At 44.2% G+C, this 23,213-nt stretch overlaps 2 protein-coding genes across 7 annotated transcripts in view; one reads left to right on the plus strand and one right to left on the minus strand.

Moving 5' to 3' along the window:
- The window catches only part of LOC111861431 (mucin-22), a 176,883-nt gene extending 156,084 nt beyond the window's left edge, over nt 1-20,799 (plus strand). For all 3 annotated transcript variants that reach the window (XM_023845997.2, XM_023845990.2, XM_033750383.1), the window contains exons 6-7: nt 5,750-5,929; nt 17,336-20,799. In XM_023845997.2, coding sequence (XP_023701765.1) covers nt 5,750-5,929; nt 17,336-20,464 — 3,309 coding nt within the window. In that variant the 3' untranslated portion in view covers nt 20,465-20,799. The remainder of the gene's footprint in view (nt 1-5,749; nt 5,930-17,335) is intronic.
- The window catches only part of LOC111861443, a 358,446-nt gene that overhangs the window by 300,028 nt on the left and 35,205 nt on the right, over nt 1-23,213 (minus strand). The gene's annotated exons all lie outside the window — the stretch shown is intronic.

Here is a 23,213-nt window from a genome sequence, read left to right on the forward strand (position 1 = left end):
CCCCTCTAATAATAATAATAATAATAATAATAATAATAAGTGAAGCAGCAACCAGCAGAAACGTGGGAGCAAAGAACCCAGAAGACCTCACTCGTCATATGTAGTGACGTGAGAACTTCAGGACCAACAATGTAGACTGCAATGCTGAACGAGCTTTGTATGATTTAAAAGCACATGAAACAAAGGAAGCTCTGGATGGGCTCGGTGACTTCAAAGTAGGAGGGCAAATTATTCAATCTGTGAAATATGCAGATGACCTTGTGTTAATGGCTAAGGAAGAAACTGTGCTACAGGGCATGATTGATAGACTAATTGAAATTGGAAGGTGCTATGGCATGGAAATGAATGTGGAGAAAACAAAAGTAATGAAAATTTCGAGACAACCAACCCCAGTCACAATAAAGATAGACCAAAAACAAGTGGAGAATGTGAAATGTTTTAAATATTTGGGTAGCTTGTTAACAGATGATGGAAGGTGTACTTGTGAAATTAAATCCAGGATTGCCATGGCAAAAGCTGCATTTAGCAAGAAGAAGAATCTTTTTACCAGCAAATTGGACTTAAATTTGAGGAAGAAACTAGTGAAATGCTACATTTGGAGCATAGCTCTGTATGGGGCTGAAACATGGACACTTAGGGCAGTAGATCAGAAACATCTGGAAAGTTTCGAAATGTGGTGTTGGAGAAGAATGGAGAAGATCAGTTGGACCGATTATGTGAGAAATGAAGAAGTGTTAATTAGAGTCAGTGAGCAGAGGAATATCCTACATGAAATAAGAAAACGGAAGGCTAATTGGATTGGTCATGTTTTACGCAGAAACTGCCTTCTAAAAGAAGCTATCGAAGGAAAGATAGATGGGCGGATAGAAGTGACAAGAAGACGAGGAAGAAGACGTAAGAAGATGCTGGATGACCTTGGGGACAGAAGAGGATACTGTCATTTGAAGGAGAAAGCTCTAGATCGCATTAAGTGGAGGAATTGTTTTGAAAGAGACTGTGGACCTGTCGTCTTGACAGATTACTGATGATGATGATGATGATGATGATGATGATGATGATGAAACAAAGTACAGAGCGATTGTTGATGTGAAAAGGTCACTGTGATTACCAGCGATTACTGCTGCTTGACTAGCCCACCCTCATCGCGCGGGTGTACACGTTTGTACACAACCCTTCCCTTGATCATGGAAGGAGCATCCTGCCCCTCGAACCCTCCCGTGTCCCGCTTCGAACCGATGCCAAGGTGTAAGAGCGCAGTAAATAGGGCCTTCAGAGACCGGGATAATAAAGAGTGAGCGTAGTTTCCACTTCTTTACAAACATAGCGTCAGATATTTGAGTCTCATGGCGGTGTCTATAAGGAATAGGCTTCTGGAATGTGACGCCGTGTAGTTTGGTACAAATAGGCTGCCCATCTCATAAACCTGCCTCCATTTTGTGGGCCGAGGAGTACGAATCTTTGCTTTCGTTTGGCTACTATTCGATCCTGCAAAAGAAGCTACACGTTCTTCCGAAACAACTGTAGACTTCTACCAGATTACACGGCTTCATATTCCAGGGGACGTCGTTCTTCGTATTGTCAGATACTCGCGCCCTGATCTTGTTGATTCTGTTCAGAATTCACTACAATTCTTAAAGCTGTTAACAGGCGGAGGATAGCTCAGTCGGTAAAGTGACGGGCCACGGGCTGGACGGCCGGGGTTCGATTCGCGCAGAGTCAAGATATTTACTCTATTCGACGCTGTGAAGTAGACAAAAATCTCTTGCACCTGCCGTGAATCGAACCCCGGCCGTCCAACCCGTGGCCCGTTGCTTTACCGACTGAGCTATCCTCCGCCTGTTAACAGGTTTAATAATTGTCCATCCTCCTATCCAGTGGGTACAGGGGCTCTTTCCACAAGGGTAAAGCTGCCGCGGCATTAAGCTGACCACTCACTTCCAACTAGTGCCGAGGTAAAGAAAATGTGNGCTTCATATTCCAGGGGACGTCGTTCTTCGTATTGTCAGATACTCGCGCCCTGATCTTGTTGATTCTGTTCAGAATTCACTACAATTCTTAAACCTGTTAACAGGCGGAGGATAGCTCAGTCGGTAAAGTGACGGGCCACGGGCTGGACGGCCGGGGTTCGATTCGCGCAGAGTCAAGATATTTACTCTATTCGACGCTGTGAAGTAGACAAAAATCTCTTGCACCTGCCGTGAATCGAACCCCGGCCGTCCAACCCGTGGCCCGTTGCTTTACCGACTGAGCTATCCTCCGCCTGTTAACAGGTTTAATAATTGTCCATCCTCCTATCCAGTGGGTACAGGGGCTCTTTCCACAAGGGTAAAGCTGCCGCGGCATTAAGCTGACCACGCACTTCCAACTAGTGCCGAGGTAAAGAAAATGTGGGTCTATAAATCCACTCCCCCATACGTCGTCATGGCATATTGGTTAATTAGTTAAGCACAAGGACAACTTTTTTTTTTCTTCTTCCTTGGCAGTACAGCCCCAGTGGGCCTAGGGCTACCTCCATGAACTCCTCCGTTCACTTCGGTTTTTCTGGAACTTAAACATTCGGTAGGACTCCTTGGGCGGGTGATCAGCTCGTCGCAAGGCCTCTACCTGTACACAAACACAGAAAAACGCACACACACAAACTAACATCCATGCCCTGAGTGGGATTCGAACCCACGATCCCGGCTTCCGAGCGAGCGAAGACAGTGCATGCCTTAGACCGCTCGGCTACTTTACCTTCTACCATACAAAATTAACACTCGCGTTACAGTCGTTCATCAGCTGTCGTCGAGACATCGTGTTTGTGCCGTCGCCATGTTGTATTTCACAGTTGACTGTCAGTGAAACGTGGCTTGCTCCTAGCTCTGTCTGCTTCTGCCTCCAGCTCTAACAGGCAACAGATTGTGCTGATGTGTTTACGGTGCGTGCTACTGGGTTGTCCCAGAATAAGCACAAAGGATAAATGTAAAGAGGAGTACTGGTATAATACTGGACAGACTGAGCAGGCTTGCGCCCATCCTTCCCACCACGTAGTACCAGAGCATGCTCTCAGGCAGTGACAAATATGAGAAAAATGGCGGAGTGCGTAACTCAATAGTAAGTTGTATTTAACATCTGTCAGCATACAGAACTTCATGACTGGACAGTGACTGGCAGTAAGGGTGCTGTCCATCCCACTGCTACCACTTTTACGTTGCTGAACTGCGAAACTGTCATGATTGGGCCTCCATTTGTATCCACTAGTCGGTATAGCGACTGGCTACAACCCGGACGGCCGAGGGATCGAAGTTCGAACCCTGGTGGGAGTAAAACTTTTCACCAATCTACACCGTCCATTCCGGTTGTGGGGCTCATCCAGCCTCCTATCCAATGTGTGCCAGGGTCTCTTTCCCTGGGAGTAAAGCGGCCGGGGCGTGAAGCTGACCACTCACCTCCAACTAATGCCAAGGTCATGAAAATGGAGGTATACATCCATTTCGCCATACATCCTCATGGCGTAGTGCTTAATTAGTTATGTATCCACGGACGTTCTTAGTGATTTCGTGAAGCTCTTACAGTACATTTGTATAATATTGGGGATCTGAGTCACAGGGAAAACAGAACTGTGTGCAAATTACGCACTGCAGTCATGTCACTTCATCATTACCCACAGCAGCCGAAATCATCCAACATTACTTTGCAGTATCTCCTGATTAATATTAGAAGCGTAAGCTAAAGGTACAGTTTTTATTGTACTCAGGTACACACCACTACATGAAGACGAATCCCTGTGCAGAATCACCATATCATGAATAAGTAGGTCTATGGAACAGACGCGAGACCGCCTCGGTGGTCTAGTGGTCAGAGTTCCTGGCTACAGATCCAGAGGTCCCGGGTTCGATTTCCGGCGCTACAACAAGTAGTAGTGGGTCTTGAGCGGTGTCCACTCAGCCTCGTGAAGATAATTGAGGAGCTGTTTCAAGGAAAAATCGGCTCTGGTATAGAAAACAGAGATTAACGGCCGTGGGATTCGTTGCGCTGAACACGTGACACACTCTATTCGCTAAAGTTGGCACGAACTTCCCAGACAAGCGGTGGTCGCTCGGTCGGTATAGTTCGCATGCAGATTACAGGCCACGGAGTATGGAACAGACGCGTTCTTAGTCTCGGAAGTAGATGAAAGGAAAAGGTCAGCTTCATGACCCGGTCTCCTTGTCTCTGGCGAAAGAACAGTCGTTGGGGGTGGGGAGGGGCGCTAGAGCCATCTGGAGAAAATCCCTGCCTCTGACGGAAGTCGAACCCCGACCATTCAACCCATAGCTTTTTTTCTTTTTTCTTTTTCTTTTTTTTTTATTCCTGATGGGGTGAAACTGAGTCCGCCTGGCACTGCAACCGCTACTGTCCTCCAGCCCCATAGCTTATTCACTGATTCGTATTCTTGAGGATACAGGTTCAAATCTTGGTTCGGAGGCCAGCTGCCACGATGGTCTTCGTTGTTTTATTCAGTCCGTCAAAGCAAATAACATATTCATATGTCACTGCCGCCTCCACCCACATGTTTTGATCATCACGAAATCGGCCTAGCATACGACTAGTTTTTTAATCTTGGCAGTTGAGGTAGCAATTAAGAATCAGCCAGTCATACAACAGGAAAGCAAACCTGTATTTTCCGTAATTTTGATTTACACATACAGGCCTGTAGTACAAAATGTGAACGGTCGAAGAACTGTCACGGAACAGAACAGCAACGTCTTATGTTATCTGTGCTGCCGAGTTCCACACTCTCTGTATGCAGAGCCCTTCGTCGTGGCCTTGTCTGGTAGCCCACGGTACGTTTCGCGTTAGAAAGACGCAGTGACGCGTTATAACAGACAGCTCATGATGTTAGAAATGCAATTCTTGTTGTTGCTTGTGATGTCGCCAGCTTTGACCACCTCTGTGTGCGCCCACTTGGCACATATGAAGTTTGTATTCCAGATTTTGGGGTCAGAGCACGTATGAGAAGACATCTCCAGTAGCCCCTGAAGGTAACGTTGATAAATCGTAAATAGGTCCAGTATTTTCTTTTGGGTCGTTAAATATAGTCTAAAAACAAAAACAAACTCTGTGGCCTTTAGTACCGCAAGCGAACTATACCGACCGAGCGACCGCCGCTTGTTGGCGAAGTTAGTGCCAACTTAGCGGATAGAGGGTGTCGCGTTGTCAGCACAACGGATCCTCACTGCCGTTAATTTCGGTTTTCTAGACCGGAGCCGCTATTTCCTCGAAATAGCTCCTCACCTCACGAGGCTGAGTGGAGCCCGTTCCAGACCCACTACTTCTCAGAAAATCTGGTAGAGCCGGGAATCGAACCCGGGATCTCTGACCACTAGACCACACAGGTGGTCGGTAAACTTCGCTTGCGGACTAAAGCAGCAGAGTTTGTTTTGTTAGGCTGACCATATGAAAATCAAATGAAAGCCAGAAACTTAATTGAATTTGTACCTCATGTCCTGTATTGTTTGTATAAGTTGAACAGTGTTTAACACGCATGAATAAGTGTTATATACATTCTATACAAACTATATCTTATATTGAACCGACAGTGAACAAAATTAAAAATTTCTGTCATCATTTCGTATAGATTCCAAAGACGAGCATTGGCTGGGTCTGTACAATAGGCCCGGATGGGGGTTGACGTGTGAAAGGGCGGAGAGACAAACGTGCCTAGTCCATTATACGTTTTAGACTCGACGTCCCAAGAATCAAATAACGACGCTTGTTCTTGTTGCAGATGCCACACAGGCGCTACCTGCAATGTCCGGCCGCCGTGAGCATGAAGCACCTCAAGAAATTCATCCGTATGAAGTACGGCCTCAGGTCCGAACATCGGGTGGACATCATCTACGCCGGGGAATGTCTCCGAGACGAGTTCTGCCTCATGGACGTGGCCTACACGTTCTCTTGGAAGCGCGTAAGTGTCCCTAATGATACAGCACCGGAGTTTCCATCCCACTGAGCAAAGCAGCCAGCAGGGTACTTAATTAATTGACCAAGTCCCCGGTATTGGAACCTGAAGGTTCAGCTAATATCAGGTCCCGTCATAGGAACGATCCTTAACCAGTTATTCATTCATCAGAGGCTCTACAGCCCTTTGTTGGGCCCTGGCCTCTTCTTCAGTTTCGTAATCTTTTTTACACAGTCGGTAGGACTCCTTGGACGAGTGATCAGCCCGTCACAAGGCCGCTACCTATACACAGGACAACATAAACACAGAATAAACGCGCGCACACACACATCCATGTTTTGAGTGGGATTCGAACCCACGATCCCAGCGTTCGAGCGAAGGAACACGGTTCATGCCATAGACATCGTGGCCACCGTGATCGGCTAACCAGTTGTAGCGTTGGAAACAATCCTGAGCTAATTTAACTACCACAGAACCCAAAGCCGCTATGGGAGACCAAGCTAGGCGTGTGTAGATTGTAATGGAACACGCATATTCAGCACAGCTATACTGAGGTAACGGAAAGTGTCCCGTGAATGGTGGGGATGAGGGTTCTCAGCCAACGTAACTAAATCTAGATTCTAAAGGGTTCTTACGATAGTGTACAACACTTGAAATTACTAGGTTTTTGGACTCTGTCCATCGTCCGGTATTCTAGAAAAGAACTAGAGAAGACAGCGCGTTTTGGAAACAGATGCAGTCTCCGAAAAGCTGTTCTCTCTCTCGCTCTCTTAAGAATATCGGACAAGGTACAGAGTCCAAAAACCCGTAATTTCGAATAACTAAAAGTTTGGTGTCGGTGAGCGAAGATTCAACAGCGCAAGGTAAGGAACTCCACCACTGGACATGATGAGTCGCGTTAACTAGAACAAAAAATTGAATTCGCTAGTGGGGGGTGGAGTCCAGCTGGGTCTACTCGGCACGTCGGCCCCTGTTTGGCCTATTGTACCAGCCACGGGTGATTATGAAGATGGAGAATTTTGTAGAATGAAGATTGGCAAGGGAAACCGAAGTACTCGGAGAAAACCCACCCCATCGCCACTTTGTCCACCACAAATCCCACTTGACCAGACCCGGGCTCGAACCAGGGCCGCCGCGGTGGGAAGCCAGTGACTAACCGCTTGAGCTGTGGCGCGGCCCAGTCACGTTAACTAAATCTGCAGTAACAGAATCCGAAGATTCAACGTTGGTGGTACGAAAGCAAGCACCAATTTAACTGACTCTCAGTAATGGAGCATGAATATGCAACACAGCAGGAAAGTCCGAATTTGAACATAATTCTGAATCAGTTTCGCTGTCTCTGATAACAGGGCTCTAAGCTAACAAAGTCTATAGCACTGCTACGCAAGTCCGCAACTGGACACGACTCTTTTCCAGGTTAACTTAATCTCTCTGATAACAGCCCGAAGATCAGAACTACTGTTTCGTTCTAAGAACTAAATGATTCTGCACAAGTACAGTCAGCTCTGTCAGGCAACATAACCCGAAGATTAAACACCGTTAATAAGTAACTTCGCCTTTGGACATTACGCTGACCCAGTTTAACCAACTCTCTCTCTCTCTCTCATACAGCCTCTGAGGTCCAGTGGTCAAAATTCCTAGCTACAGATCCAGAGGTCCCCGGTTCGATTCTCGACGCTACCAGATTTTCTGAGAAGTAATGGGTCTGGAACGGGGTCTACTCAGCCTCGTGTGGATAATTGAGGAGCTATTTCAAGGAAATAGGGACTCCGGTCTAGAAAACCGAGATTAACGGCCGAGGGGATCCGTTGCGCTGACCACGTGACACCCTCTATCCGTAAGAGTTGGCACTAACTTCGCCGACAAGCGGCGGTCGCTCGGTCGGTCGGTCGGTCGGTCGGTATAGTTCGCTTGCGGACTACAGACCACGGAGTTTTTCCTCTCTCTGGCAATAGTGCATGAAGATGCAACATCGCTAGTACCATAATTCAGCAATGGACAAGATGTCGACGCAGTTTAAGAAACTAAATGACAACAGAAATAGAAAAGTCGCCACCTCCAGTATTAACGCCACTTTTTGGACATGATCCGAGTCAATTTAATTAACTCTGCAGTAGAAACCCAACCATTCAACACCGATAGAACCAAACCGCCATTAGATATGTTTGTAGGTCAGTTAAACTCTTTCTGGTAATAGAGCCCCAAAATTCAACTCCGTTGATACCGCAACTCGCCACTAGACAATTCTGAGTCAGTGTAACTATCATTAGTGAGGATAAAGTAACATCACCAGTACGAACTTATCGACATTGGACAAGATTCTAAGCTATTTGAATGGTTTGTCTCTAGTATAAATCGGAAGTTCCAACACGTGATTCCTCGCCACGTCAACTGATTACCTCTGGTAATGAAACCCGAACATTCTGCACTGCTAGTACCAAAGTCTGCCAGTGGGCATGTTTATGGGTCTCTTCGTCTCCTACCCTCCCTCTCTCGCTCTCTCACCTGGTAATATAATCCGACAATTCATCACAAGAAGTACGGAGGCCAGCCAGGGGACATGATTGAGCTAGTTCAGATAAATTGTCTGATAAAAACCAAAAGGTCTAAGGCCCCCCATACACACACACAGTTTGGCCTTCCGATCGACCTTACAGGCAAAAATGTGACAGTTTACCCCCTCCCTTTCCTCCCCATACACGCGCAGATAAAGCGGCAGGCTTCATGCCACAATCACGGTCTTCCAGCCTATAATGTTGAGTCACACACGTCACGTGCTACGGTCCTGCAGGCAGAACTGACGGACTGACGGGTTTCCCACAGGCCAACAGTCCAAACGATTGGCCGGCCGGCCGCACCACACACGTCAGTTTTGCCTTTCAGTCTTCAACTGTGCAGGCCGAACTGGAGGCCAAACTGTGTGTGTATGGGGGCCCTAACACCGACAGTGCCAATGCTCTCAGTCGCCACGGGCATGGGCTGTACCTCTCTCCCTCTCAGATAACGGAACCAAGTGATTAGCACAATGACACGATTACGAGCCAATTGATGAAACACTTCATTAATAAAATAAATTAACACGCTCTGAAACCAGATTTCATAGATACTACAACACCAAAACCGAAATCCGCCATTGGACACAAATTCTGAGTCCCGGTCGTCCACCTCCCATCCTCGCTATATATCTTCCGGGATCTCATCTCTATTCATCCTTGTTGTTCTTCTAACAAATTGTTTTTGAAAAGGCTTCCTCGAAACATTCAGTACGCACTTCTTGTGATGCATGTCCCATTTTAACTTCGCTCTCTGTGTGAACTGACCAACCAGCCCCACAGCCATGCAATTACGTGTAGCCCCTTATCACGCAGTTGTATATGTAGTGACTTCATCGTTTACACTTCAGTTCACAGTGGTGACCTCGTGATGAAGTCATGAGCAGTGGCGGCCCGAAAGAAAACATAACTTCCATGTGCCTCATATAGCTGCATGTAATGTGAGATGTTTAGACGTCGCAGAACGGTTTGGTGTTATTCTCCTCCGAACGACTGCGCTGTACATTTCGCTGGCGACAGCGGTACAGTCGGCACTCGCGTGTAAATAGCGGGAACTGTGATCCATTCGGACCATATTTGCATCGCACTCAGCAGCGATTCCTCCCTGTTATGCACGTTACAAAGGAAAACAAAGTGGTTCATACTAGTACTCCGTGGCCTGTAGTCCGCAAGCGAACACTACCGACCGAGCGAACGCCGCTTGTCGGCGAAGTTAGTGCCAACTTTTGCGGATAGAGTGTTGTCACATGGTCAGCGCAACAGATCCCCACGGCCGTTAATCTCGGTTTTCTAGACCGGCGTCACTACTTTTCCATTCAAGTAGCTCCTCAATTATCCTCACAAGGCTGAGTGGACCCCGTTCCAGACCCACTACTTCACAGAAAATCAGGTAGCGCCGGGACCTCTGGATCTATAACCAGGAATTGTGACCACTAGACCACAGAGGCGGTCCGGAGTTCATACTAGTAATTGCAATAAAATAGTTCACTGGTATTTAAATACACAGAGTTATACATTACTTTTGTGAATTAGCATCATGTCGGAAGATAGTGTAAATAAAATTTGTGGACCTGTATTTCGGTCATTGAGAACTGCGCTTCACGTTATGTGATTTATTCATTCATTCATTCATCAGTAATCTGTCAGACGACAGGTCCACAGTCTCTTCCAAAACAGTTCAACCAGCATCTTCTTACGTCTTCTTCCTCGTCTTCTGGTCGCATACATGGTATCTCTGTTCTTGGAAAGAGACTATCCAGGAAAAATGATAATGTGGTAGTTTTTCCATTTGCTTTCCACATCGCAGTACAACAGCCGTTCAAACCACTCTGGTCACGCCTGTTGCTATACGAACTTGAACCATCTCGAGCATCATTTGCTCCGTGCTTCAAGTCGCTACTGATGACGCTGCTTCCGGCATCAGTTTTTGGTTTTTGGTATCTCTCTTCGTCTGATGCCTACCCTTTGACCTGTCCAGCAAGGGAGGCCCTGCCAGTAGCTACGCTACCGCTGGTATAGCTCTCAGGGTCCTTGGCATACTCAAACCCATTCACCACGATAAGGTGGAGACACCAACGAGGGGATGTGATTTATAAATTTGAAGAAAAAATACCCGGTTTAAAAAAAAATGTTAATTTCAATTTGAGTGTAGTGTAAGCTAATATTTAGCTTATGTTTGCCAAATTCGAACTGAAATTAAACTCACTCGTCTACATTTTGTGTAGGCGCCCAGCACCATCAAAATTCAGTAGTTGCTGCTTTATGATATGAAACACGTGACCTCTTTCTTGTTTCTCCATCTGGTACAGCTTGTTCCCTGGTTCATTCTGGTTCGTGCTTGGCTTTCACTTCGACCTTACAGAGAAGGGCGATGTTCCACCGAAACGTCGGTTAACCTTCCACAGACTACTTGGCGTTATATCCCACAAGGCAGAACTCTTCAGTCTTTAGTGGCCAAAAGTATCGTCCGTCCTTAATTTGAAGTTTGAGCAGACTTGCTTTGCTCTCTTCGCGCTCTGTCTTTGCGGTTCGTTTAGTGCGAGACAGCCTTTGAGTCAAGCTTAACTTCAGCCTACCCCAACGTTTTCTTTTGTAGGGATATCGATTTCAGAATTTGGGTTTTATTCGGAATCTCTGGATCGTAAATCAGATCGCCCTTAAGTCGAAACTAAAGCCCGTTTATGTATTTTTTTTGTTGTTTTCCCATAATAAACGATGTAATTACCAGTAGTTGAGCTCCTAAGCTTATGACCAAACATGATTTAACCTGTAATACTCTTTGTAAACCTATATTACCTCACTCACTCATGGAGCTGAGGCCTTCTTGAGAAGCTGCCAATTGTGCAGCTACTCAAGAACTTCCCAGCTTTTTGTAGAACCCGAAGGTTCATTACCGTGTTCACAAGAGCCCTTCACTGGTCTCTATCCTCAGCCAGATCAATCCAGTCCATACCAGCCCATCCTATCTCTCTGAGATCCATTTTAATATTGTCCACCCACCTACGCCTTGACCTTCCAAGTGGTCTCCTTCCTTCTGACTCTCCCACCAACATCCTATATGCATTTCTCATCTTCCCCATTCATGCTACATGTCATACCGATCTCATCCTCCTTGACTTGACCATTATAATTCTAATTGGAGAAGAGTACAAGTTATGAAGCTCCTCATTATGCAGTTTTCTCCAACCTCCTGTCACTTCAGCTCTCTTCGGCCCAAATATTCTCCTCAACACCCTGTTCTCAAACACTCTCAGTACATGTTCCTGCCTCAATGTCAGAGACCAGGTTTCACTCTCATACAGAACCACAGGCAAGATTATAGTTTTGTATGTACTATTTTCTATGTTTTTAGAAAGCAGACGAGAAAACAAAAGGTTCTGGACTGAATGATAGCAAGCATTACCCGAGTTCAATCGCCTCTTAATTTCCTTCTGAATTAGGTTTCGATCTGTTATCGTTGTTCCCAAATATCTGAACTGTGCCACATTTTCAAAACACCTGTTACCTATCTTTATATCATGATTTTGCCCTGCATTTTGGTGACGAGACTGCAACATATACATAGTTTTCTTTGCGTTTTCTTCTAGACCAACCTCCTTTTTTTTTCTATTGCTAGTGGGGTGGGACTAAGTCTCTTGTACTGCGGCCACTTGTGGCCTATTGTACCAGCCCCAGATGATAGGCGAGGATGATTGTGGAGCAATTGGTGGAATGAAGATTGGCAGAGGAAACCGAAGTACTCGGAGAAAACCTGCCCCAGCGCCACTTTGTCCACCACAAATCCCACTTGACCAGACCCGAGATCGAACCCGGGCCGCCGCGGTGGGAAGGCAGGGACTAACCGCTTGAGCTATGGTGCGGCCAGACCAGCCTCCTTACTATCTATATTATGACCCAGTAGATTCACATCAGCAGCACAGACCAACAGCTGATGTGTCCCATTTAATGTCAGTCCCACCATTTTTTTAAACGTATGCCTTTAAATTAATGCCGTAGGTTTTGGAAACCTTGTCACATGTAATGGTGACTGTAGACGGGGTTCGGATTAATATTTGCATTTATTGACAATTTACAGATCGTAGCTACAAATAACTATAACATTATTGTTCATTTTCACACTACAGATCAGTCCACACTTCGTCTTCTCAGTCTACGTTCACGAGTCATTACTCGGTAACAGCTCTCCACAATGGCTGTTCCTCTGCCGTTTTCTTCACTAGACGTTTTCTGGTTACGAATCATAGAAATGGAGATTCTTCAGCTTCTGTTGCTCGCTGTTTAACACTTCACAACTGAACCCTCAACGGCACTGTAGCGCAAGTTGTCTTCAAGATAACTCCTCGGCACGGATTCCACGGAAAACACCGTCTTCAGTTGTAAAGACTGCATGTTTACTGATCCGTTACCTAGCAATGTATGTCCTATTGTCGCGTGCGCATATGTTGCAGAAATGTGTTTACCGACCCGTTGCCTAGCAATGGGTGTACACGTCACAGTAGTATTATTTAGTACAACTACATATATCGATGATGGACACCAAGGTGGGTGAAGTACACGTTCTTTGATTTATTTATAAACCTTCCAGGAATGAAAAATGAAATGTAACAATGGTGAAAATAGGCCCCATGTTCTTCCATTTGACTTTAAGTATACATTTTCCCAATTTTTCCTAGTTATTTTTCCCGACTCATAGGCCTTGATGTTAATTTATTGCAGAGGCAAATGTAGACCGTTTTTGCAAAGCTAATCCCAGAAGGGGTGCTTACCTAGAGATAAGCCTATGATACTGTACAGAGTTCGAAACCCTTATGTATTATTTTATATCTTTAAAACTTCAATTTACAGTGAAATTGTTCAAATAAACGGGATCGATTTTTATGAGATCTATATTTTATGCTAACGTGATATAAGAATTTGTTGTGCAATAAGCCGTTTCTGAGAAGACCTGTAAAATTCAGTTTGCTACTTATGTAAAATACGAAAGATTTTAATGGAGCCGGGATAGCTCAGTCGATATAATGATGGGCTACGGGGTAGACGGCCTAGTTTCGATTGCCAGCAAGGGAAAGAGAGTTTTCTCTCCTCCATAGCGTGCAGACCAGCTCTGGAGCCCACGCTGCCTCCTATCCAGCGGGTACTGGGGAAAATTATCCGGGGCGTGAAGCTGTCCACTCTCCTCCAGCTAGTGCCGATGGCAGGACTGGTAGAGCTGTACCTTTATTACTTTACAAAAAAATTTATATTGCATCGATATCGGCCAGAATGAAAGTATAGTGTAAACCAGTAATATATATACCAAATTTCATCGATATTAAGTCAGTAGTTTCGATCATAAAACGCACAGTCTTCTCTTATCATTCAAGAAGACGCACTCCACGTAGGCCAGTATAACCACATTCACATGCTATACACCGCAGAGATTGACAATATCTAATTTAATAACAGTGTAATAAATCAAGTACAACCACAGAGCGTTAGAAAATGGCTGACGTCATAGCGTGAACCTTGAAAGCAGCCGTGATTGTTACTGACTACTACCAGTAACAATGGACATGTGGGCACGGGATATGTCGCAGTCAACGCAAATGGTCATGTGGCGGGGAACACGACAGAACCTGTTGCAATACCAGCTCACTCTTCCGTTTATTAAGCACGGAGGCTAAGATACTAGCTCCTGAATTGCAACATGATCTACAGACCTAGTAACTCGTATTTCGCAAAAGCAGTATGCTAGAAAAATTGCTTTTATTCCTATATTTCTGACAATGATGTGTAACAGCAACTTTGACTTATTCAGAACATGCCCCGTGGTCTGCAATTCTGTTGAAGACAAACAAAAACAAACTCCATGGCCTGTAGTCCACAAGAGAACTATACCGACCAGCGATCGCCGCTTGTCGGGGAAGTTAGTGCCAACTTTTGCGGATGGAGTGTGGCACGTGGTCAGCGCAACGGATCCCCATGGCCGTTAATCTCGGCTATTTCCTTGAAAGAGCTCTCACTTATCCTCACGAGGCTGAATGGACCCCGTTCCAGACCCACTACTTCTCAGAAAATCTAATAGCTCCGGGACCTCTGGATCTGTAGGTAGGAACTTTGACCACTAGACCAGAGAGGCGGTCGTTTGTTGAAGACACATTACGTAAACTGGACTCTTTCATCGGGTGTAAAGGAAGAAGGGTCCATACGCAGTTGCGCCCGTCAGGAAGAGAGTCTGACTGAGTCTGGCTCTAATAGTAGTGGGTTTTGGATTGGGAGGTTGCTGTACCATACGTGGAAACAAGGACAATAATTTCAAATCAAAGATTCGCAAGCAGAACTCATGCAGCTTATTTTCCTGTTGCACGGCTTCTTTCTCCTAATATTAATATCGTATTAAGATAATGTAAATCATATTACTATTATTATTATGCTCATTATTACTGGTATTACTGTTACTGTTGTTAATTATTATGATTGTCATCTTTCCTTTTCAATGGTTCTTCCAGCCCATTCAGGGTCCTGGCCTCTTATTCAGTTCCGTAATCATTTTTCACAGGCGGTAGGACTCCTTGGACGAGTGATCAGCCCATCGCAATGCCGCTACCTGAACACAGGACAACAAACACACAGAATAAACGCATACACACACCAAACATCCATGGATTCGAACCCACAATCCCACCGTCCGAGCGAATGAAGACAGTTCATGCGCGGCTACTGTGACAGACTGTCGATAATTACTAGTCATTATTATTATTATTATTAACTGTTCTTATTAATGTTATTTATTGAGAGCTCATTACTTGAGAATGAATTTTATCTACGTAAAAAATGTCGGGCATAACTTCAAAGTTTGACGCTGTCGCCACTATTTGTAACTGGTAATGTAATATAACAGACTTTATCAGCGCTTTGCCATGCAACAGCTCTGTAAACACGGTCCAACACGCAACAGTAGAGGAAGCTGTGTTTTCTGTAGATCCGTCCGACCCGCCAATGAACAGGCTGAATAGCGATCGTGTGATATGTATTTACTGTAGGTTAGTAGAATTCCTAAGCTGGAGTAGTGTTGGCAGAAGCAAGAAGTAATCTCGAGGAGTACAGTGGAGTTCAAGAAGTCAGCTTCTGAAGATTTAACGCGTTATTTAAAGACTTCATATATGTCGTAGCACAGTGATATTGGGAGTGTGTGATTTAGGGAGACTTTTATAGTTCCTGTGTTATAAATCTGTGAAGACTAGTGGAAAGTGACTGAAGAGAGTAGCGTGGAGTGCTTTGTAGTGTAAAAATCAGTAACAGTTTTGTAATTAATTGTAGTTACGACCTGTTAGTCGTCAATAAATCCAATTACCAATTCGAACCCCGTCTTTAGTCACTAATACACATGACAGTATAAAACCTGGATATCGCGCATAACGTATATTTATGTTCAGTTTCCATCTCCGCGCAAATCCCATGTGCCTATCGCAATTGGTTCGTTGGTTATCGCCATCAAATCGAATATTCTTACTAAATACAAATTGCACACTGCCGCCATTTTCTTGCTTTACTTCGTACAAAATATTACCTTAAAAGTTTAATGCTTTTCGCAGTGTAACCATACAAATGTCAGGATCCTGTCATAGATGTCTCGTCATAAGAAGAATAAAAGCTTTACGCAAAGTGTTCACTAAATATTTCATGTATTTGTTCATCTTAGTTCTCACGGAATCAAATAAATAGCTTGAGTGTGTGGAATTAATATGAATTCGTGATAGTGTACAGTACTGATAAGAATAATAGCAAACCCTTAATGTCTGATTTTAAGCGCCGTGAACTTGATAACATTTGGCTTACAAATATTCTTTTGTTTAAGAGTATAAAGTAGTGAGAAGGCAGCAGTAGGAAACTTGTAATTACGTTTGTTGTTGGATAGCGATAAGCAGTGAATCATTGCAGCTAACCATGTGAAACTTCACTGCAGGTCATACATATACGTAAGAACTTGTGTGCGTTTAAGTATTGCAGCATTGAAGATGATGTGAAGCCCCAGTATACGTGTAGGTCTATATCCTATGATAGTTCATATTAGTGGAAATCAGACGCACAGATCACTGTTTTGATAATTGTCAATTTATAATTCGTAGATACGTAAGTGTTGTAAGTTTATCCCAGCACTTCTTGTTTTGTGTTATGTCTAGAACAGGCCTAAAGAGAGACCGGATGGAAGGCACGGTTATCAAATCCTTAAATCTACGAGCAGTAAGGCACATAGAGAAATGTTACGGCTATTAAGTATCTGTGTGGAAAAGGAAGCAAAACTATTTCGACTTTTTACATAATTCCACGATACAGGGCTTAAGTATTTAATAAGACCTAATCATTTTCTCATCGAAAAATTCGCATTTGGACGCATAGTGAAGCGTTCCATCCATGTGCATGTTTCATCTCCCAGACAACTCAACTCTTTTGATGGTAGATATGGTTTTTGAGCAAATTAATTTTGGTTCCTGTTTTAAACTGTACATGAGGGTCATATTGAACTATAGGCCTGTCAGATTTAAAAAAAGACGCCGTGGCGGTAGAGAAGGAAACTTGGGGTCTGTAGACCAATGACATGAAATGCGTTCTTAAATCTATTACAATTTACACATTTTATTTAAAACATATTTCCATAAGGGGATCTTTTAACGAAACACAAGACCTAATAATTTCTGATTGCGTCTACAAAACTTGTAGCAACAGTTTGTTTCTCGGTTTCCAACAGTGGATTTGTATCTGCACAAACTGTACATCAAAATCGCAGAGAACACATTTGTGAAGTATATGTCTTCATTACAGCACATCTGCCAACTTGCATTATGATATTGATAACTTACGTGATGAATTTCCATTGCAGGTCGCACCTATGAGGTTCAGTTATCGCATTTTCCATCCTCCTGTCTACGTTCCAGTGGCAGTTCCACCGACTAACGTTCCAAACATAACTCAGCGGGAGCAACAGCAGCAAGGCCAGCAGCGCACGCAACAAGATCAGCATCAGGAACCCGATGATCAACCCAGTACACAAAATGAGTCCATTTCGCTTTCCCATTCAGTGCCGGTGCCAGAAAACACTGACGTTATACCAAATACTGTTGAGGAGACTGAAATCGTTGCAGACGTGAAGGAAGCTTCTTCTGAAAGCTGTGCAGCGACGTCAGAAGACGTGACATCGGTGGATGAGACACTTCCTCAAGATGACGCACCGGAACCAGAGATAAAAAAGGTGAAGCTGGATGAGGACTGTAGGGACACTCCAGACACAAATGATGCAGTACAACTGGAGGAAGAGAAAGTAATGCAGGAAACAGAAGTGGAGAAGAAGCGGCAGAAAAGAAAAAGAAAGCGATCTAGCGACAGTGATCAGGAACACTGCGATGATGAATCAAGTGTTGGCGCTGCTGATGTTACCGTTCCTACTGCTACATCTGATGGTGTTTCTGACGCCTCACCAAGTACCAAAGAGACGAGTGCAAATGAAGAGGTGATGTTGCCAACTGTAGAAACTCACGACGAAGCCTCTTGTGATGAATCCGTCGCGAAAGAAACGTGTTCTGCCCTTGAGGACGCTGGGGAAACACCAACCATGCAGGAGGATGAAGGGATTGTGGAAGACAGTGAATGTGTAGAGGACAGCAATTCTGCTGAAGGTGTGGTGGACAATATTGCCATAGAAGATGTTGTGGTTGATGAAGGGGATGCAAGGAGTGTTGTAAGGGATGGGGAGGAAGATGAAAAAGACGATGAATTCACGTTAAGAATGTCGTCTTCAGAGGAAGAGGAGGGAGGTGAGGAGGGTGGCAGATTGGCCACAAAAATTATTCCGAAGCAGGAGGAGATAAAGGATGAGAGACAGATTGAAGAAGCAGAGGAGAGGAAGAAACTGAAGGGAAAGAAAGATGGACGTAAGAAGAGCAAACACAAATCGAAACACCATCATCAGGAGAGTTCTGCTCGCAAACGCAAGGCACATCGCTCAGAATCAACGCCCACCATACTCCAGTACCAGGAAGATGTGATGAAAATGAAAGTGAAGCTTGGTTGCATCAAGCCAGTGATGCCACATAAACATCACCATCACCACCATCACTCGAAGCACAACCGCAAGAGCCTCCTAGACGTGGATACCCCGAGCACCAGTGTTGGCTTGTGTTCTAACGGAGAATCCACTGGTGTAAGTGCAACAACAACAGCCAAAGAACGCTTACTGCAGATGAGGGCAGTAAGGCACAAGAACATTAACACCTCTAAGAGTACAAGCACATCTCTAACAAGCACGCCATCTAAGGAAGATACTAACAACAGAAACTATAAGACTGAGATCCTAATGCCACCATCGTCAATCACTGTCAGTAAAGTGAACATTGCTGATAAACGCAAACTTGAAAGCCAAAAATCAAATAACTGTAGCAGTTCTGGTGGTGAAGAGAGTAAGAGACCCTCACTTGAAATCATGCTTGTAAACGCACCCACCACAACCACAGTGTCAACATCAGCCATAACCACTTGTACAACAACAATCTCTGCAAGTAACACAACCGCTGAAGCCTGTGCTGCGGTGAGGCCGAGTGGTAATGATACTGCAACCAGATCTTTGGACCATGTCAGCTACAAACCTTCCCGACCGCCTCCACACACCATCCCCCTTGTGAGGCTCAGAAAGAGCACAGTGACATCAGTTCGGCCTCCAGCAGGCCTGACCATCACTCCTAAGATACCCACAACTGCAGTTCTTCCTACCAAACCCTCAACAACCGTAACCAAAAATCCTATTTGTAACAAAACTGTGGCTGTAACAGAAACTAGTGATCAGTCAAAAGAGGAGACAAATCGAGATCGGTGTGGTGTTTTGGAAGAAGAGCAGGCCATGAGGCATGATGACATAGGTGCATTAGATTTGTCCGGAAAGTCTTCACGTTGTAAGACTGCTTTGAGTCCGGCTACCAGTCCTACAGTTGCACCAGGTTTTCCGTCACCTCCATCACCAGTCATGAAGAGTCCAGGAGGAACATCTTCCTCAACACATCAAAGTATCTTGTCAATAGCCCAAAGCTTGGTTCACAGGCAACTACAGCAGCAACAACAGCAACATGGCCTCATCAACATAAGCCCTTCGTCACCTGTGAAGGTGTCCAAATCACCTACTACTGATAGCCTGAGTTCTTCTGTGCATCCGCCAGTAGCGACAACACCAGGCTATGCGATGAGTAATTTAAAGACTTTGTCAGATACTGCTGTACGCATTCGTAATGAAATGGCCGCTCAAGGCGACAACAGCGGCAGAAGTGGTGGCGCCCTTAAGCCACAGCAGAAACCTGCACCTGTCTCAGTGCAGTTGACCTCATCTTCTGAAGTAGTTTCTCCTGCATCCGTAATTGGGCGCTCATCAATTGCAGTGACCTACAATTCCAATAGCAACCCCCGCAGTGGTCTGTCTCAGCCCCCCACGCGATCTCCTACCAGTCACCAACAATACCAAGCACTACAAAATAACTCAGTACCACCTCTGCGGATTCCTATCCCACCTACTTCACTCAGCAAGGCAAGTAGTCCTGCATGTGCTACCTCCCGAACCAACAGTGTCCCGCGGCTGAACGAATTGTATCCTTCCACACAAGGAGCCATGGGCAGAGGAAGGAGCATGATTCCAGGACTTCAGAATCGCAGTGGAATTAGTAATCACACCAAACCAGGCCCAAATCAAGCTGTCAGACATATTCCAAACCCATCTGCATTGTTGTTTCGGCAGCAGCAGTCACAGAACAGACTGCAACAGCAGAACAGGCATGCAGCTATGAGCAAGGCACTATTCAACAACCAGAACAACTTCAACAACACAAATCTTAAACCCGGTGCATCTACGTCTATCGTACAAGCAGCAGCGCCGCCAGTGTCCTCCATACGGAAGATGGAGAACATGACGCGCAATATTGAAAAGGTGGCTGCAGGTCTCACAGTCAGAGCTGTTGAGGCACACAGTAAATGAAACTTGTGTTAATGTTATGTTGAGTTTATGCAGAACACAAATCCAATTTTAAATTGGATTTATTATTTTAAGAGACACGTGTAAGAATTAATTGTTCTATATTGTTCTACGAGAGCTTGGTGTGGATGTGCCAACATTCTTAAAGTCATTAGTTTTCCCAGTAGGAAATAGTCTACACGTTAATTCACAGTGTGTATATGTTTTGGGATGTTTTTATCGTCAGAAGTTAGATAATAAGCTATAAAATTCTTCATCTTACTCCGTACAAAATTCTGTTAATACTTTCATTAGGCAAATCATTAATGACTACATTGTCAATATTAATCAATAAATGTGCATCATGGAAATACCCGATGCTCCTTTATTATTACAAATGATAAAACAATTGCGTCCAGTGTGACGGAATTGTTTTGTCGTTTGTAATATTGTTAATGTGACGGACCAGAATGAAACAAATCAAACTCCTTTATTATCCTACATCCCCTAACTGCACGCCAGAAAGTCTGAAGAACTGCAACAGAATTCCCCATACTTGTCATTATTAGTTGTGTACATAAAATATAAAAAGGAATACCGTGTGAAAAGGTACATTTGTTTATATTAATTTAAATTACTATTGGGTATTAAGAGCCTGTATTGGAATTTGCTATGCGGGATTGAGTTTGGTTTTTACTGGTCGAATATAATTCCTACCTTGCATGAAACTCAAGTAACCCAGTGGTGCAAAGTTAATTTTGAAAAATAATAGTCGCTCGTCTACTCGAGAAATATCCCACCTTTTTACGTGACTTCAAAATTTCGTTTCGGTATCCACAGTGGTCTCTTTAAGATTCATTTTAATGCATCATCTGATCTATGCCAATGGCTCCAAAATAGTTTCTTCTTTTTAGGCTTTCCAATCAAAATTTTGTACCCACGCAGGACAACAGGTAAGTTTTAGTTGTGTGTATGTTACCCTTTACCAGTTTTATCGATTTTCTCGAAAGTGAAACATGATACCCAAAGAAAATATTAAACAGTACAATAGGTGGTAGGAGACGTGCTGGGAAACCAAGAACTAGATGGATTGATGCGGTGGAAGAAGATGCAAAGAAGTTAATGGGCGTAAGGAACTGGAAGAGAGCAGCGCAGGATAGAGAGGAATGGAGGGGCTTGATAAGGGAGGCCAAGGCCCGAAGAAACATGATACAGTAAATTTATTTTTGAGCAAGATCTACAGTATTACTATAACTTGCTTTTTTTCCTAACGTGTCTTGCTACAAGAAAATGCACTTGCACACGTCCTTCAGGATGTCTAAGCATACAAGGGAAGCTCCACTAACTTACAGGTTAGATCAAGATCTACAGCTTATGTTTCATATCCTGTCTATGTTATAATAATGAAACACATAGAAACATTGTTATGTGTAGTAGGGGTATCTCTAATGCGCTTTGCTTTGAAAGCTAGATTTGTACCTGTGCAATAAATGAACATTAAGACCAATTAAACACAAAGAACTATAGCAGGTCTAAATGTTCCATAATTTTATGGATGGAAAAACGCAACCAAGAAACCTCTCACCACTTCTGTGCCCTCAGAGTGTTCACTCATCATTTTGGCGTGTAAGTACTGAGTTTTATTGTTTCACTCTTAAAATTAGTCTCATTTGTAAAACCGACGGGCCACTGGTTGCGACCATTTATTTCTTTACAGGCTGCATTATCGTAATATTTTATATCCTCGATGCTGCTGAGGACAAAAAAAAAATGTGAGTGACAAAGGACCATAGCTTGTTACTTTTCAGGACAAGGGTTCTCAAGCACGTTACACAGAATTTATGATAATGAAAGATTTCTGAACAGAATTTTCTATAAAATTACAAAAAAGAAAGAAGACATTTTTTAATGGAAACATAAAAACGGTTAGTTACTATAGGATTCTGACGATGGTGTATAACACATTGATATATTGGGTTTCTGGACTTTATCCATCGTCCTGGTTTTTAAGATAACAAATAAAAACACGACGTTTCGGAAACTGGATCTGTTTCCGTCCTCAGGTGAATGAAAAGGGAAACACCTATTCTGTTGGGTCCGTTAGAAAGAGCTAGCCTCAATCACTGGAGAAAACTGCATAATGAGGAGCTTCATAACTTGTACCCTTCTCCAAGTATAACTAAATTATCAAGTCAAGGAGGATGACGTGGGCAGGGCATGCAGCACGAATGGGGGAGAAGAATGCATATAGGATATTGGTGGGAAATCCAGATGGAAAGAAACCACTGGGGAGACCAAGGCATTGGTGGGTAGTCAATATTAAAATGGATCTTAGAGAAATAGGATGAGATGGATTGGATTAATCTGGCTCAGGATAGGGACCAGTGGAGGGCTCTTGTGAACACGGTGATGAACCTTCGGGTTCCATAAAATGCTAGGAAATTCTTAAGGAGCTGCAGAATTGGCGGTTCCTCAAAAAGTGCTCAGTTCCATGAGTGAGTGAACATAAAGACTAAGAAGTGGATTCTACAGGGTTCTGACAATGGTGTGTAACACTTTGGGATTACTGTTAGATCTGTTGGGTAGAGCCAACCAGTCCAGTAATTGACGTTAGCTCTAACGGACCCAACAGAATAGGTGGCGCCCACCCCTCACCTGAGGACGGAAACAGATCCAGTTTCCGAAACGTCGTGTTCTTTAATGTTTTCTAGTGTAAAGGACGATGGACAAGGTACAAAAGCCAGTAATTTGGGGTAATAACAAAGATCCCTTG

This window comes from Cryptotermes secundus, unplaced genomic scaffold, assembly GCF_002891405.2.
Source record: "Cryptotermes secundus unplaced genomic scaffold, Csec_1.0 scaffold126, whole genome shotgun sequence".
NCBI lineage: Eukaryota > Metazoa > Arthropoda > Insecta > Blattodea > Kalotermitidae > Cryptotermes > Cryptotermes secundus.